At 59.2% G+C, this 15,504-nt stretch overlaps 1 protein-coding gene across 16 annotated transcripts in view; it reads right to left on the reverse strand.

Annotated features, from left to right (window-relative positions):
- PITPNM2 (phosphatidylinositol transfer protein membrane associated 2) overlaps positions 1 to 15,504 on the reverse strand; it is a 144,488-nt gene that overhangs the window by 7,254 nt on the left and 121,730 nt on the right. For 11 of the 16 annotated variants that reach the window (XM_058691407.1, XM_058691402.1, XM_058691404.1 and 8 more), the window contains 12 exons: positions 15,339 to 15,460; positions 12,556 to 12,783; positions 9,986 to 10,297; positions 9,251 to 9,310; positions 8,886 to 8,981; positions 6,114 to 6,218; positions 5,827 to 5,897; positions 2,805 to 3,052; positions 2,257 to 2,446; positions 2,013 to 2,132; positions 1,198 to 1,415; positions 592 to 770 (listed from right to left, as the gene is read on the reverse strand). In XM_058691407.1, the coding sequence (XP_058547390.1) occupies positions 592 to 770; positions 1,198 to 1,415; positions 2,013 to 2,132; positions 2,257 to 2,446; positions 2,805 to 3,052; positions 5,827 to 5,897; positions 6,114 to 6,218; positions 8,886 to 8,981; positions 9,251 to 9,310; positions 9,986 to 10,297; positions 12,556 to 12,783; positions 15,339 to 15,460 (1,949 nt within the window). The remainder of the gene's footprint in view (positions 1 to 591; positions 771 to 1,197; positions 1,416 to 2,012; positions 2,133 to 2,256; positions 2,447 to 2,804; positions 3,053 to 5,826; positions 5,898 to 6,113; positions 6,219 to 8,885; positions 8,982 to 9,250; positions 9,311 to 9,985; positions 10,298 to 12,555; positions 12,784 to 15,338; positions 15,461 to 15,504) is intronic. The other 5 variants (XM_058691408.1, XM_058691405.1, XM_058691406.1 and 2 more) reach the window with 2 other exon arrangements.

The raw sequence follows: 15,504 nt of genomic DNA on the forward strand, positions 1-15,504 counted from the left end.
TCTACACCCTTCTGAGCCTCGGTCGACCCCTCTGTGACCTGGGGACGTAACACGAACCCTGCAAGTCTCCTCTCCCGTAAGGATGTCAGGGCTCCCTGGCCACACTGGCTGACCCCTGGGGCATACAGTGCAGGGATCCTTGCTCTGATAGGCTGCTCGGCCAGTAAGTCACTCTTCCCTGTCCCCGCAGCCATGAGGAGGGGCTCTGGAGCAGCATGCTTGCGGCCCTTCTGAAACCGGGAAGCCAGGCACCCAGGAGGATCTCTTCCTTAGGGGAAGATCTTGGGCCCCGGAGACTGGGTCCGTCCCTATCTGACCGCGGGGCAGCCCTTTCACTTCTGGACCTCAGCTCCCAGAGGTGCCTTGAAGATTAAACAGCAGGGGCCAGGGGCTGGAGGCTGGAGACTGAGCTGCTGGAGTAGGAGCAAAGGGGAGCAGCGAGCCTATGCCGGGGGGGGCAGAAATGAGGCAGGCTGATGCAGGAACGGGCCTGGGATGTGGCCATGGCCTTGTGACAGGGCTCCGCTGAGACCCTCAACCCAGCTCATACACCCCCTGCCCTGCCCTGCCCTGCCCCCACAGAGCTCTCACCATCCAGGGCAGGGATGACAGTCTTCCTCAAGGCCAGGACCAGCCCCAGCGGGCACCCGAACAGGAAGAGGTCTGCGATCTCAAAGTCAAACTTCCCCACAGCCCCTGTGCCGTCCAGCACGGTGGAGCTGCTCGAGTGGCGGGAGCTGGGCTCGTTCCTCAGCACGCTGGCGTGGAGGCTGCAGACGGGGGGCGGGGAGGGGGGGTGGCTCGTGAGGCGGCACCACAGCCCTCAGTCTCCCAAAGGAAGCCCCCCAGGGGTCATCAGGCCCAAACGAGCCTTGACCCCTGTGCTGTCCTGCAGATGTGGCCACCTCTGGTGACAGCTGGTCCCAACCTCCCTAGGGACGCCACTGCCTTTGGAACAGCTGTCCCTGGTCAGTTTTGCCCCCTGACTGGGCTTCACCCCTGGACAAACTGTCCCCTTGGGCTCAAGATGGCCCTTGCTTGTACAAGACCCCAGAGGCACCCAACCCTCACGTTGGCCAGCAGCCTGACCTGGTTGACAGCCTTAAACCTGAGATGTCCCTCCCTCTTGGAGTCACCCCTCCTCACCAGGCCATGGGCCTCACGGTCTGACCCTTGGGTCCCACCGGCCCCACCCACCTGGACAGGAAGGCCTGGTGCTGCTGGATGGTGTCCAGCTCATAGGTGGACGAGTCACTCCTCTTTCGGGGCAACTGTCTTTTGGGGTCTTCGACACCGTTGCTTCGGGGGATATCAATGTTGCTGCGGCTCAGGTGCCGGCTGCTCTCCAGGCCACCGCTGCCACTGCCGCCATGTGCCGCATCGACCAGGGTGCCCGGGGACAGCAGGTCAGTGTCCTGGAACAGCCCCATGCAGGCTCATTGCCCGGTGGCTGCTGGCCTGGGCCCTGCTTCAGTGTCCTCCCTCCTGACTCCGGGCCTACTGGCCACTGCCCGGCCAGCGTCTCACCCACGCCGGAGAGGAGAAAGCCCTGTCCCCTAGTCGTGCCACTGTCCCCCCAACCCACTGGCCAAGTCCCAACAGCCTTCATTCCTGCCTGAACTGGCTACCCGGATCTTCATGATCTCCCACTGATCTCACCGCCTTGCCCGGCCCACCCAGGCCATTTGCTCCTGTGCCCCAGGGACGTGGGATCCTCTCCCCTGCTGGGAAGTTCAGAGGAGCCGCCTGCCACACCTTCCAGCACCAGACCCCAGCTCCGCGAGGTGCAGACCTTGCTTTACACCTGCCGGAGCCTCATGCGCTCTAGGCTTGGTCCTGCTACAGCTGCTCACCTGCCCCGTGCACCCACCCCGCCACCTCTGGGCACCTGTACTGGAAACCTCTGCCCTTCCCTTGCCTTTACCGCAGCCCTGGGGGGTGTCTGGGGCTAAAGGGTGACACAGTTTCTATCCTGGGGTTCCCCTGCTCTGGGGGCCATGAGAAGCTGATACCTGCATGCTGGCCACGCTGCCCCGGCGGCTGCTGCTCTGACTCTCAGACACTGGCTGATTGCTGTAGCATAAGGCATCGAAGGCCAGGATGCCGCCGACGCAGTCCCCAATCAGGCAGATCTACAGGGGGAGAGGCCCCAGAGGCCTGAGTGCCCGCCCTGTTTGCTGGGGTGCCGGCCAGGGAGAGCCACCACCTCTTGCCCTGCAGGGTTTCTGTCTTCCCTTCCTTCATCCCACGACTCACCTGCCCGTTGAAGGTCATGCCCTCCTGGGACTTGATGAAGTCCCCGTAGGCAAGGTTGGCCCGCTGAATCACCGTGGCAATCGCCTCCTGGTACTGGGGTGAGGAGGTGGCCAGCAGGGGCAGGGCGGCCAGGGGGATGTGGTCCTGGCTGCTGGACAGACAGCCTTCATCGTGGCTGTAGGGGCTAAGGCTGGGGGAGGGGGCCCGGTCAGAAGAGAGCAGGAGGCCTCAGCTCGGCCCAGTGGGCCCCTCTCCCCGGCCAGGGCAGCAGGGCTGGGGCTGCCTGCCACCTGAGGGCCTCTGCCGTGACGGCAAACCTCACGGGGTCACTTGTGGGCCAGGCCTTGGAAGTTTGAGGAACAGGGCGGGGGAGTAAGGCCCTCTGTCCCAGAGGCGGGTCAGCGTCTTCCACGTCACGGACAGGGCAAGTGCTAGTCTCCTCTGTCGGAAGGGGCTGGAGGCCAAGTCTGGACATCTAGACGGGGGTCCTGACACTAGGGGGGAAGCCTGACCCTCAGGGCCAGGTGGTCTGGGGCCTATGCACTCACTTGGAGACGAGGGCAAAGGCATCAGAGCAGATGGGCGGGCAGGGCACCAGGCGGATGGCGAGGTGGCCCAGGGCGCTGGGGTAGTGCACACGCATGACGGTGTCGAACACGGTGGCGATGGTGTTGGCGTCGCCCTGCTTGGAGCTGGGGTCCCCGGCACCCGTGTCCAGGATGGTGCCTCCATGCAGCAGCAGGAGCAGCACGTGGATCTTGGAGGCTGGCGCAGCCAGGGGTGGGCTGACCTCGTCCTGTGCAGGTCGGGGGGGGGGGGGGGGCAGGCGGGGAGAGGGGGGGCGTGGCATCAACTCCCCGCGGACTCAACCCCTTGCCGGGTCCTTGTCACCCCAGGAGGAGGCCCATCTGGCCCACTGTTCCCTCTGAGAACCCCGATTTCAGTTCCTGAGCTACAGGGCCTGGTGTTAGCCACCTCGACCCCTTCCCTGGGGGAGGCGGCGATGGCCCCTTTCTTCCTCCCCAAGAGCAGCCCTGCTCCCATCAGCCAGTCTGAACAAAAGCACAGACTCCGCTCCCTGTCAGGGGGCCCAGGCGGCAGTTTCTGGCCTCGGCGAGGAGGCACAGGCGCATCCCATGGGGGGGCCTCTGGAGCCCACCTGCCCTCCATGTGTCTGTGCCCGGGAGGGCGGTGATCCTGGGCACTCAGCCTGCAGCTCCGAGCCCTCCCCCATCTACTCAGGGCCTCTCCTCCGTCCCCTGTGCTGTCATTCTCAGACTCTGTCCAGACATCTTAGAGCAGGGAGGGGATGCAGATGTGTCTGTCTGAACCCACCTAATTTGGGAGGGGTAACGATCCCACGTCTGGCTGGCCAGGCCTGCACGTGAGGTCAAAGTGACACCTGAGACTGGTACACATCTGCACGGGGTATGGAACGATTCCATTTAGAGAGGAGGTGGTGGTGGCGGCCCAGAGAGGTCAAGAGACATGTCTAACGTCACGGAGCGCATCAGTGCCAAGCTGGACTGGAATCCAAAGCTTCTGCCCCCGGTTCAGTGTTTTCCCTCCAATCCAGGCTGTGGCCCCATCCCCAGGGACCTTTCCCCACCTTAACTTCTGATGTGCGACTGGAGGAGCCAGGGCCAGGGCCTAAGAGAGGCCACTGGGAGTACTTGCCATGCCCTTATTATGCCTAGGTGTGTGGGGGACGAGGAGGAGGAACTGAAGAGAGAGGCCTATCCCTAAGGAACCTTGGAGACAGACCGAGGGCCTAAAGCCACCTGGAAGGCCCATATGGGGACAGCTGGCCCTGAAGTGGGCCACCGCGTGGTGTGTCGGGGGGCAGCGTAGGGCCCAAGTGCCAACACAGAGCCCAGGCGAGGCGTGGGCAATACAGGCAGTGGACCCAGGGGCTGGCGAGGCTGCCAGAAAATGGCAGCGTATGGGCTGGCCCAGGAGCCACTGAGCAGCAGATGACCTTGAGTGAAGGGGGAAGGCAGGCCGGTGGGTGGTATGGGGTCTGGAGCCACAGCAACACTGGGCTGCCTCATCTCCGAGAGGAGGCTGGTCATCGGCCGGCGGTGGGCCCCGGGGCCCGGGCAGGAACACCTGCCCAGCAGAGTTTCGGAGCGCTTCCTGTCCCCACGTGAGGATTGCTCACCAGTGGCCCACCTGGCAGGAGTGAATTCACGGCCAGGGCAAGGCGGGGCCACCAGCTGCCCAGACCAGCAGCCCCGAGGGCTTATCAACACTGCCCGGTGAGTGGCTCAAGGAAGGAACGTCTTGCGGGCAACCTCACCACCACCCAGTCAGGGAGGGGGAGTCCAATGGCCCTGAGAAATCCAGGCCGGGCGGGGGTGGGCAGTGAGAGGCCTAGAGAATGCCTCCTGTGCCTATCTTCTGGGACCCGGCACCGGAGGCTGGGACTGTTCGGGGCCAATTGGAGATTCAGCTCTCCTCCCATTCATGTCTAATACTGGGGCACACCCCACCCCCACCAAGACTCGAACCCAGTAGGAACAGAGCCCACGAGAGGTAGAGTGTGGAGGCAGGCCTGGGAGCCGTGGGGCCAGCTCTGGAGAGCCAGGGGGTCCCCGTCAGTGTCTCCATAAAGCCGTACCCCCTCCACAAGGCTGGGAGTGGGGAGTGGAGGCTCCGGTTTGGGGGCCATTGCAAGCAGAGGGATCTGACTTTGGATGGCCATGCCCCAGAATCGGTGCTGGGTTCCAACAAGCACATTGCATCCTGTGGCAGATCTAAAGCCCAACGTCCCTTCTGCCCCTCCCGAGTGGCCGTCAGAGCTGTGCGTGCCCTAGGTGGGGAGGAGACTCTGCTTTATTTGCCATTAACCCCCAATTGGGAATCAACTCCCCTTGTCCCAGTTTGCCTTCTAGAAAAGCCCACTTTGACCTCAGACCTCAAAGCAGAAAAGCCCAAGTTGGGGAGGGCAGTGTGGACGCTGCTCCTCTTTTCCCCCCCCGCACCCGGTCCAAACTCCCCAAGCGTCCCGAGTTCCCAGCTCTGTCTCCACCTTGGGCATCGTGGCTCCCGTGCCCCATGCAAACAGCTCTGACCGCCCACAGCTGGAAGAGGAGAAGGGGCCTGAGCTTCATGCGAAGAACCCCCAAAGTGGACACAGGCACTCTACCAAGACAGCTTTATTGGACACTGGGAGCCCCACGTGCCCCCAGCAGGGCAGCGGCCACCAACCACATCACTTCTGCCTAGACAGCTTTTGCTTCCTTCCCTTCCATCTCATGTTCTTCAGCAAATGCAGAAAAGCTGGGCTCAAGGTGGGGATCTTATGTTTGGTCTGGAATTTACAAATTTCTCATTCCACTTTCCACAGGTGGAGCTGGGTCAAGGCCTTCCTTGGGGGCTGTCTGAAGGCCCTGTTGGTTCTCAGGGACGGCAGGGGAGGGAGGAAAGGAGGCCCCAGGCCTCTCTCTGATGGCACCTATGCCAGTGTGGATGTGAAGCCATGGGTGCCAAGTTCTCACAGGACAGGTCCTACAAGCTCACCCCCCCTTCCCCTGCGGCCCTGGGGGCCCTCTGCCACCCGGCACCCACCTCGATGATGTTCAGCTGCTCCACACTGGAGGCCACCCTGAACTCGGGGGCACTCTGGCGGTACAGACCGTCTGCAAGACAGAAGCAGTGGGTGCTGTGAGTGGAGGGGCAGCCGGGCAGCCCCAGGCCCACAGGACAGAGGCCGTGACCCTGACAAGCGGGGCCTTGGGTGTTCCCAACCCCCCCACCCCGCCATGCCCAGCACTGCTAAGGAGCTGGGGCAGAGAAGGGCTTGGCCCCTGCGGCCATCCTCCCCCAGGCCCTGTAGCCCCCCCAGACCAAGGTACCCTGTGTGTCCTCTGGCTCAGGGCTTTCAATTTTGTCCATGAGGTCATTGGAGTTCCATTTGGTGATGTCCTTGGGGAATATTTCCTCTGAATCGGACAGGTCCTCTGGGGAGGAGAGAGTGGGGCTTCAGCACCGACCCATTCGAAGGCAGGGACTGAGGGGCACCGGGAGGCCTGGCTGGGAGGCACAGGGGTAGGTGTGGCCACTGTGGGGATTCCCATGCTCCTCTGGCCCGTACCCTCCATGCTGGCTTCCGCCCTCTCCCTCCTTAGCAGGATGAACACCTGACCAGCACCCGCAGGGCTTCTGCCTGACCTTTTCTCAAAATTGTGTAACGTTCACATAACATAAAATTCACCATCTGAACCATTTTTTTTCAACGTTTTTTTTTTTTTTTTTTTTTTAATTTATTTTTGGGACAGAGAGAGACAGAGCATGAACGGGGGAGGGGCAGAGAGAGAGGGAGACACAGAATCGGAAACAGGCTCCAGGCTCCGAGCCATCAGCCCAGAGCCTGACGCGGGGCTCGAACTCACGGACCGCGAGATCGTGACCTGGCTGAAGTCGGACGCTTAACCGACTGCGCCACCCAGGCGCCCCCACCATCTGAACCATTTTAAAGTAGCATTTAGTCCATTCACAATGCTGTGCAACTGCCACCTCTATCTGGTTCCAGAACATTTCTACCTCCCCGAATGGAAGCCTTGTAGCCATTAGCAGTCACACCCTGTCCCCCGGCCCCTGGTGACCACCTGTCTAGTTTCTGTCTCCATGGATTTGCCTGTTCTGGACATTTCACATAACGGAATCACACGGGATGTGGCCTTTTGTGTCTGGCTTCTCTCCCTGTGCATCATACTATCAAACTCCGTCCACATGGTAGCAGGCGTCAGGGTTTCGTTCTTTTTCAGGGCCCAGTCCTATTTCACAGTATAGACGGACCACATCACGGTATATTGTTTCTCCACTCATCAGCTAACGTTCCTGTTTTCAACATCTGCACGAGTACAGCCCGGCGAGAGGCGCTGCTCTGAACACTTCCATCCATTTCTCTAGTTTCTGCTTTTCCGAGACCATCGGCCTGGGGACCACGGGGCTGGAGGCAGCTGTGCAGACGCTGGCTTGTACTGGTCACTCCTCTGGCCACACAGCGGGTCAGCAGGTGCTTCCCCGGCCACGGCCGCTCTGGCACCTCCTACTTTGCTGTCTCTTCTCCCTTCTGTTTTTGTTTTTTGGTTTTTTTTTTTTTTAAAGTTCCTACATTAGGGGCGCCTGGGTGGCTCAGTCGGTTAAGCGTCTGACTTCGGCTCAGGTCACGATCTCACGGTTTGTGAGTTCGAGCCCCACGTCAGGGTCTGTGCCGACAGCTCAGAGCCTGGATCCTGCTTCGGATTCTGTGTCTCCCTCTCTCTGCCTCTCCTAGCTTGGGCTCTATGTGTCTCTCTCTCAAAAGTAAATAAACATTAAAAAAAAAATAAAGTTCCTACATTAGATGTGTATTTTCCTCTTGTCAGGGACTCACAGCCAGGAGAGGGTGCACCTCTTAGCTTGGCTGGGGTGGGATGGGATGCCCCAGACACCTTTCTTCACCCTTGGGGAGGACCCAGGTACCAAGGGCGGCTCAGGAACCACCTGCCACCCTCTGCAGCTCCCCATCTTAGATCCCTCTTGCCTGGACACTGACACCGCCTCCCCCCCCACCAAGTTTTCCCTCGAAGACCAGCCAGTTAACTAAGATGCCATAACAGTCAGGTGGCTGCAGCGTGAGAGGGCTCTGGCCTGCCGCTGCCCTGCCTAGTGCCTGTGGGCAAGTTCCCCTCCCTTTCCGAGCCGGTGTCCTGCCTTGTAAATCACAAGCCGGAGAACTGTCTCCACAGACCTGTCTGCCAGTCGAGAGGAACGGCCAAGGTATGAAGCAAGTGAATGTTTAGCGCAGTTGAGCCTTGAACAACACGGTGCGGGGAGAGGGGAGGGAGGGAGGGAGGGCTGGGCCGCTGGCCCCCCGCAGAGTCAAAAATCCATGTAAGACTTCTGACTCCCCAGAAACTTAACCACTAACAGCTTGCTGTTGACCGGAAGCCCGACCGGTGACATAAACAGTCGACTGACACACATTTTGTATGTCATATGTATTATATACCATATTCTTACAACAAACTAAGCTAGGTGGAAAAAAACCAATGTTGTTAAGAAAATCATAAGGCAGAGAAAATACATTTACGGTACTGTATTTATTGGGGGGAAAAGCACGTGTGAGTGGACCTGGAGAGTTCAAACTCGTGTCGTTTGAGGGTTAAGTGTACCCGCACCTTCCCAGCACAGGTGGGTGACTCGTCAGGCCGTGTGCTCACTGTGTTGATTTGGGGATTAGTGGGAAAATGGGCACCTCACATATTTCCGGCTCATCGCAGTTTCTAAAGTTTCTACATTCGGTGTACTTGCATTTAACCAAGGCAAAAAACAAGGTCATTGCAAAAATTTAGAAAACTGTAAGATGTCATGCTTTGGTAAAGCTGCTTGTGGAAATAAACTCACATATGGAAAAAAGCCCCCGTCTGACTGTATAAATCCATTCTGAGGGGGGCGGTGCTCGAGAGAACAGTCCCTGCCTGCCAGGCCCAGCAGAGACATCCCGGCACGTGGCCAGGGTGAGACCCCAGACTCCCGGTGATTTCGTCTCATTCTCTGCCCCACTGCTGCTTCAGTCCACGCCTCCTGCTCCAACCCTGCCCAGATCCTCCCCCTCTGCCCCGGGAGGAGCCACGGCCTACCATGAGCGTCGAAGTACTCATCTTCCGAGCCTTCGTCCGAGTCCCGGGCGATGCTCTGCATCCTCCACTCGGAGATGCTGTGGCGGGAAGGGCTGGCTGGAAGGCAAAACCGCAGGCTGACCCACCACCCGGCTGGGTGAGGCCGGGCGGGCGGAAGGCAGGCGGAGGTGATGGGCCGGGAGGGCTCAGGAGAGAACGAAGGGAGAAATGAGGGGTGGGGTGACCCTGGCTCATTTTGGTGGAAGCTCCTGGAACTTTCAAGACGGCCCCGCCCAGCCCACCTGGCACAAAACAGGTGTGTCCCGGGGAGGACGAGGAAGGGGGAGGGTGTCAGGTATGAGGCCAGGACGCACAGTCGCACAGACCTGGGTCTGCTCCTGTGCCTTTGACCTGGGTCTTTCCGGGAGCGAGCCCCTTCAGTTCCCCTGCAGCAGAGCAGACAGATGGGGCTGCGGGGTGCTGTCGGCAAGTGAGCACATAAAAGGCATCGACACATATACATACACAGATGCCTTCAGCACATAGACGGCCAAGCCTGGTGTGGGGAAGCTGGACTCACAGAGGGGACTCCTGGCTCTACACGGGATAATCCTGGTTTCCCAAACAGCCACGGTGCTTTTGCAAAAATTCTCCCGAGAAAGCCCTCTCTCAGGATGTAAAGGCTTTCAGACTCCGTCAGCCTGGCTCCCACCACAGGAGCAGAGACCCCTCCTGGCTGTGCTGACAGGTACCCACTAAGACCACCCCCCCACCTCCTCCTGGGAAGCCCAGCTCCTCAGAGCTGCAGCCATCTGGGCCCCAGGAGAGGCTGGGAGCTGGGTTCCCACACGGCCAGCCTGTCTCACCTGGCCCTTGTAGGTGAGTCTGGGCCACCTGCTTTGTGTTGGGGGGAGGGGACAGACACCCTGGGCTCACTCTGAACTTGGGTGGGGGGTTACCGGCAGAATGGTTCTGACCCCCCTCAGGCGTGGCCCACAAGGTCTGGGGGCAAGAGTCCCCGGGAGGAGCCAGAATTCTCTGACGGTGGGTGGCAAGGGGCTGCCCGGAGCGGGGGTGAGGGCTGTTGCCGGGGTGGTAAAACGCAGAGCTACGGCGCTCACCTCCCCGCTTGGACGACCTTGAAGACTTGGAGGATGTGGACCACTGCTTTTTGAGACCCCGGCCCGCCAAGGGTTCCCCGCTGCTGCTGCTGCTGGGCTGGGCGGGCTCCCCAGTGACCTGGGCCTGGATGGCTTCGTCCTTGGCCAGCTGCACAGCCTCCTCGTCATCCTCATTGAAGCGGGCCATCTTGCGGGACAGCATGAGCTGTGCCTCCTTCTCCAGCTCCCGGATGTTCTCCATGTTGAGCCCGTACCATTCGTCCTGCCAGCACCAGGCCTGCCGGTGGGCCCTGACCATCACCTTCCGCAGGCCTGGTCCCGGGCAGCGGCAGGGGGAGGGGAGAGACAGGAGACACGGGCACTGTCAGCCCCCAGGGCCGGGCTCGGGGCTGGGAGGCAACCCAAGGTCATCCCCACCGTGTGGCCGTGGGCAAATCACTGCCCTCCCTACCCTGTGCCTCAGTTTCCCCATTTGCAAATGGCTCACAGATGACCTCACAAGCTCACGGTGGTTGTATAACTAGAGCAGGGGTGCCCCCTAAGGGAATGTGCCTGCTCAGAAGCCACACTGAATTTTGGGGGGATTCCTGCCCCAAGGGGAGACAGAGGGGGGATTCCTGCCAGTTTTGTCTCTCGGTTGGTATCTATACACTTTTCCTGTCCAATTTCCACATGGAAATCAAGTTCCAGTTCAAAGTGGGTTGGTCCTTTTTCTTATAAGTAGAACATATATACATATAAAATAAGACACAAAAGAAGATAAAGATACAGAAGAATATATCATGCGTGTAAAATAACGAAAGTAAGAGCTTTCAAGGTAGAAAAGATAATAAAAGAACTTTAGGGACAGAAGGCAGATGGGGGTTGCCTTGGGCTGGGGGTGGGAGTGGGGGTGACTGTGAACAGGAACGAAAGACTGAGGTGATGGAATGTTCTAGAACAGTGTGCACGACTCTGAATATACTGCCACTTATAGAACTGTCCTCTTGCAAGGGGTGAAGTGTATGGTGTGTAAAATTAGGCCTCAATAAAGCTCGTTAAGAAAACATTAAGAAGAAATAGAGCATCCTTACCCACACTACCCAGTGAGGGAGCAGACATGACCAGTAACAGGGAGCCCTTGGCTGGCCCTCCTGGACGCATTCTCCCCCTGCCCAGTCCAGCCTCAACTCTGTGTTTATTTGCTTTTCTTTCTGGTTGGAGCACACAGGTGTGTTTTTCTACACGATAGGTTGGGTTGGTTTGCATGTTATTGACATTTTTACATGTATGTGTCAAGCTGCATGTATTTTCCTGCCGCCTGCTGTTTTGGGTGAGTTTCAAGTTCGTTGCTGCATGGTGTTTATTTGTTTGAAATACCACATTTTATTTATTCCTTCTTTTGCCATTGGGCCTTTGGCTCACTTTCATTGTTTGTCCACTTGGCTTTTACAAATCTGCTCCTCTGAACATTCTGGAATGTGTATAAGAGTTTCTCCAAGGGGCAAACCTGGGAGGGACATCACTGGGTCTCAAGGCATGCATCTTCCACTCTCCTAGAGAAAGGAGAGCGGCTTTCCAAGTGGTCAACCCATGTCATGTCCTCAGGCAGCTCTATGGTGACCATTCCTCCTGGCTCAGGCCACTCTGCCTCCCCAGAAATACTTCCTAGATCCCTTCACCCTCTGCCCTCCTTCAGCCAAGACTATGTCCTCCAAGGCCTGGGCGATGGCCTCAGGCATACTATCCTTGGGTCCCACACTCAACAGACCATCTGATGAGAAGCCACGGCCCCACTGCTATGAGAATATCAGTTCAGATCCAGGGTAGCTAGGAAGGGAGATCTGGGGTCAGGCCCAGCACTGAGTCTCTGCTTCCTCCTCTACAAACGGACGGGTGACATGGCTGTCCTCACAGGTCATTGTGAGCTGTTACGGCACATGTGAAAGCATATCATCAACAGTGTGGGACATCTGTTCCAAAGATTCACATCTGAACCAAAACCCTGGGCCTTGGAGTCAAAAGATGTCTGTCCAGGTGCTACTCCTGGCTCATGAGCTTGGGCTGGGCCAGGCCCTTGGCACTGATCTCATGCCATGACCTGGGTAGGGGCGGGGGGGGGGGGCAGGTAGGGAGCTGGGGGTGCTAGGGGAGGGAGGAGCCCGGGTCAGCTCTAGCTGGGCCAGGAGCCCCAGGTTGGTCCTGCTGGTCCACCTGTTCCCTGGACACCTGCTCCAGGCCGGGCTCCACAGTGTGAGGGCACCACGGCGTCCAAGGCCCTCTGTGCCTGGAACGTCCAGCCCATAGGGGAGGCAGAGCTGGGGCCTGGGGTAAGAGGTGCAGGTAAGAGCAGGGAGGCTGCCTCCTGGGGCTGCTCCTCCTCAGGGGGTTGGCACTATATGCTCCAAACACAAGCCAGTCAAGAGTGTCTGGGGGCAGGGCCCGGGGACGCTGCTTGTCATCTATAGGTACTCGGCAAGCAGCCAAGATAAACTGGGCAGGAAGCTGCGCATGGGCTCTGGGTCAGCTTCTGGGAGGAGGAGGGATCTGCCCCGGACGCGGAGGGAGGCGGTGGGCACTGGCGAGCTCACCCGTGTCGTGGATGAACCTCTCGATCTTGGACTGCATGCCCCAGTAGCGGAACTCGACCTTACAGAGCTTGTAGGCGCACATGATGGGGAAAACCTGCTGCTTGTACTCTTCGATCCAGTTGTCAGACAGCGGCCCCCGCTGTGTCTTGATCGAGTGGAATAGCTTGGGGTCCTCTTCGGTCTTATACTCACTGGGGGGGACGGGGTCCTTGACAATGTCGATGAAGTCTGTGGGGGAGAGCCCGCTGGTGGCCGCTTCCGCCCAACCTCCAGCCCGCCCCTCCCTGTTCAGTCCCCGCCCCTGTGTCTCTGCCCTCCCCCCTCAAGTCCTCGCAGGCCTCTGGGCCTCCTGTGCCATAGGGCCGGACCTGGGATTGGGGATGCTGCTCTGGGCCACTCTGACCTTGGGCTCTCCTGACCTCAGGGCCTGTGTCCTCCCATGACTCTACCACTTGCCTAAGCAGACAAATTAGATGATGAGCTTAGGAGGCAAGGGGAGATGAATTTCCACGGAGGATGTGGGACAGGGTGGTGGCTGCCGGGGGGCGGGGAAACAGAAGGGAAGGCCGGGAAGAGATTCCCAGAAAAGGTGGCATTTCAGCTACAGGAGCAAAGCAGTGAAGCCGAGAAGGTTCCAGCAGCAAGGGATGGGGAGAGTTTGGGCGGCCACTAGAGTGTCTGTATTGGGTGAGGGGATGGGGATGCGTCCTTCTCTCACCAGGCTGGGCACCCACACGGTACCCTGAGGGGAAATGGCGCTATATTCTCCTTATATATACACACGTAGCGGCTTTAAGGCAGGCTGGCCGCGTAGGAGCCCCTCTTAGGTCAGAAGGGAGGAGATCGGCAGGAGGTGTCGGTCCTGAGAGCGGGTAGTGGATGCCACAGGGCTGGGTGCTGGGGAAACAGGACTGGGGGCGGTGGGACCTGGCCGGGTGTGGGGAATGGATCCAAGAGGAACAGCAGCAACTCGGGGCAGGGCCTGGGCCATGCCACCTCTTGTCCCAAATCTCTCCCTGCTGTGCGGGCTCCCAAGGCATGCATGTGTTACAGAGGACTGGGTACACACTTGGGGTACATAAACCCCAGAAGAGAGTTTGTGGCTCAGAGAGGCCCTTTTTGGGATGCATGGGGATGATGGCACCCGGCGGGCTCTGCCCTGGCCACGCTCTGTCTCGTCTCCCCTGCTTGCTGGCCCGCACTGAATCCACGTGGTGGTTTGCAGGCACAGACGTGGGCTCCACGGAAATCAGCAAGGGGTCAGGAGCTCCCCAGGGGCAGGGGCTTTCGGGGGAGGGACGGACATCCTTCCCGGAGCAGACCACATGCGCCGCCTGCGCGGACAGGCAAAGGCCAAGGGGCAGGCCGGGACATGGATGAGTCATATCACAGAGACTTAGGAATCACAGCAGGTGGCCTCCGGAGGCAGCCCATGGAGCTCAGGCCTTGTCTGAGGCTGGCTGCACCTGAGCTGGCGGAAGGCCGGTATCATGCGGGGTCCATCCCTCCCGTTGTGGGTCGAATGTGTCCCCTACAAATTCGTATGTTGGAGTCCTAACCCTCCAGTTCCTCAGAACGTGACCTTATTTGGAGATAAGGCCTTTAAAGAAGGAACCAAACTAAAATGAGGTCATTAGGGTAGGCTCTACTCCACTATGACTAATCTGCTTCTAAAAAGGGGAAATTTGGACACAGACAAGCACACGGGGAGAGTGCCACGTGAGGATGAGGGAGAGATTAGGGTGATGTATTTATATGCCAAGGAATGCCAGAAACTGCCAGGAGCCACCAGAAGCTAGGGGAAGGGCATGCACAGATTCTCCCTCAGTGACTCCAGAAGGGGACAAGCCTGCTCACACTCTGACCTCAGACTTTAGCGAGACACTGAACTTCTGTGTTTAGCCCCCCAGCCTGCGGTACATTGCGGCGGCCTGTTCACACTGATAGAGCTCCCAAAGCCCCATGGGGCCTGAAAACTCCAGCAGGAGGGAGGGAGCCGGGTGAGGGGGTCCCGGGGAGAAGCCCTTCGTGCCCATCAGAGGCTGCCTGAGAGTAGGACCCTGTGGTGCTGGGAGCCGTCTGTCTAACGCCGGCCATGTACCTGCCTCCATGGCGGCTCACCCCACACGGCCTGGAATGCAGCTCTCTAACCTGGCCACGCACCTGCCTGAAGCACCTCCGTGGTGGCTTGCCCCGCAGAGCCTGGAGCCCACCGGTTGCAGACCAGTGGCTGCTGAGCTGCAGGTGGCCCACAGATGTGGTTTCTTTGGCCAGTTTACTAAGTTTACTTAGGAATTGGAAGATTTCACATGCAAATCCTGATCTCAGGCCTCTCTTAAGTTAACAGACGGGCTGTTTCCTCACGTACAGTCAGCTGGAGAGGCCACTCACCGTCAAGGGGACACAGGCCCTGCAGTGTGCCAGAGCCCCCACAGGCTGCACCCACACACAGCTGCCAGCCTGAGATGGCCCCCTGAGCACACACGTGCCCTCCAGGGGAGGAGGACACCTGGAAGGGATTGAGGGAAGGGGCTTGAGTGGGAAGGGCACTGAGCCTCAATGTGCACGTCAGGAAAATGGGGCCAAGGAGTCTGATCCTGCCATCCCTGTGCCCTCATGCTTGCTGGGACTATGACCTCCCCGCCCAGGACAGGAGCCAGTCTGGAGCCTTCCAGGCCTGGAGACAAGGGGCAGAGCCAAGGGACATGTAGGCAGGGACCCTGGAAAGTGGCCCTGCAGGGCTCCTGCCCTTCCCAGGCGGGGAGCGCTGTAGTGGTGGTTACCGATTGTCAGCTGGCTCTTCTCCACAGGAGACAGGCTGAACACATTAGGGTTTTCTCCAGCATCGGTTTTATAAAAGGTTTCGATGTCGATGGAGAATTTCTCCACAAAGGGGCACGTGAACCTGTGGGGAGGAAAGCATACATCAGGACTGGTGCCTGCAGCGGT

This window comes from Neofelis nebulosa, chromosome 11 (assembly GCF_028018385.1).
Source record: "Neofelis nebulosa isolate mNeoNeb1 chromosome 11, mNeoNeb1.pri, whole genome shotgun sequence".
NCBI lineage: Eukaryota > Metazoa > Chordata > Mammalia > Carnivora > Felidae > Neofelis > Neofelis nebulosa.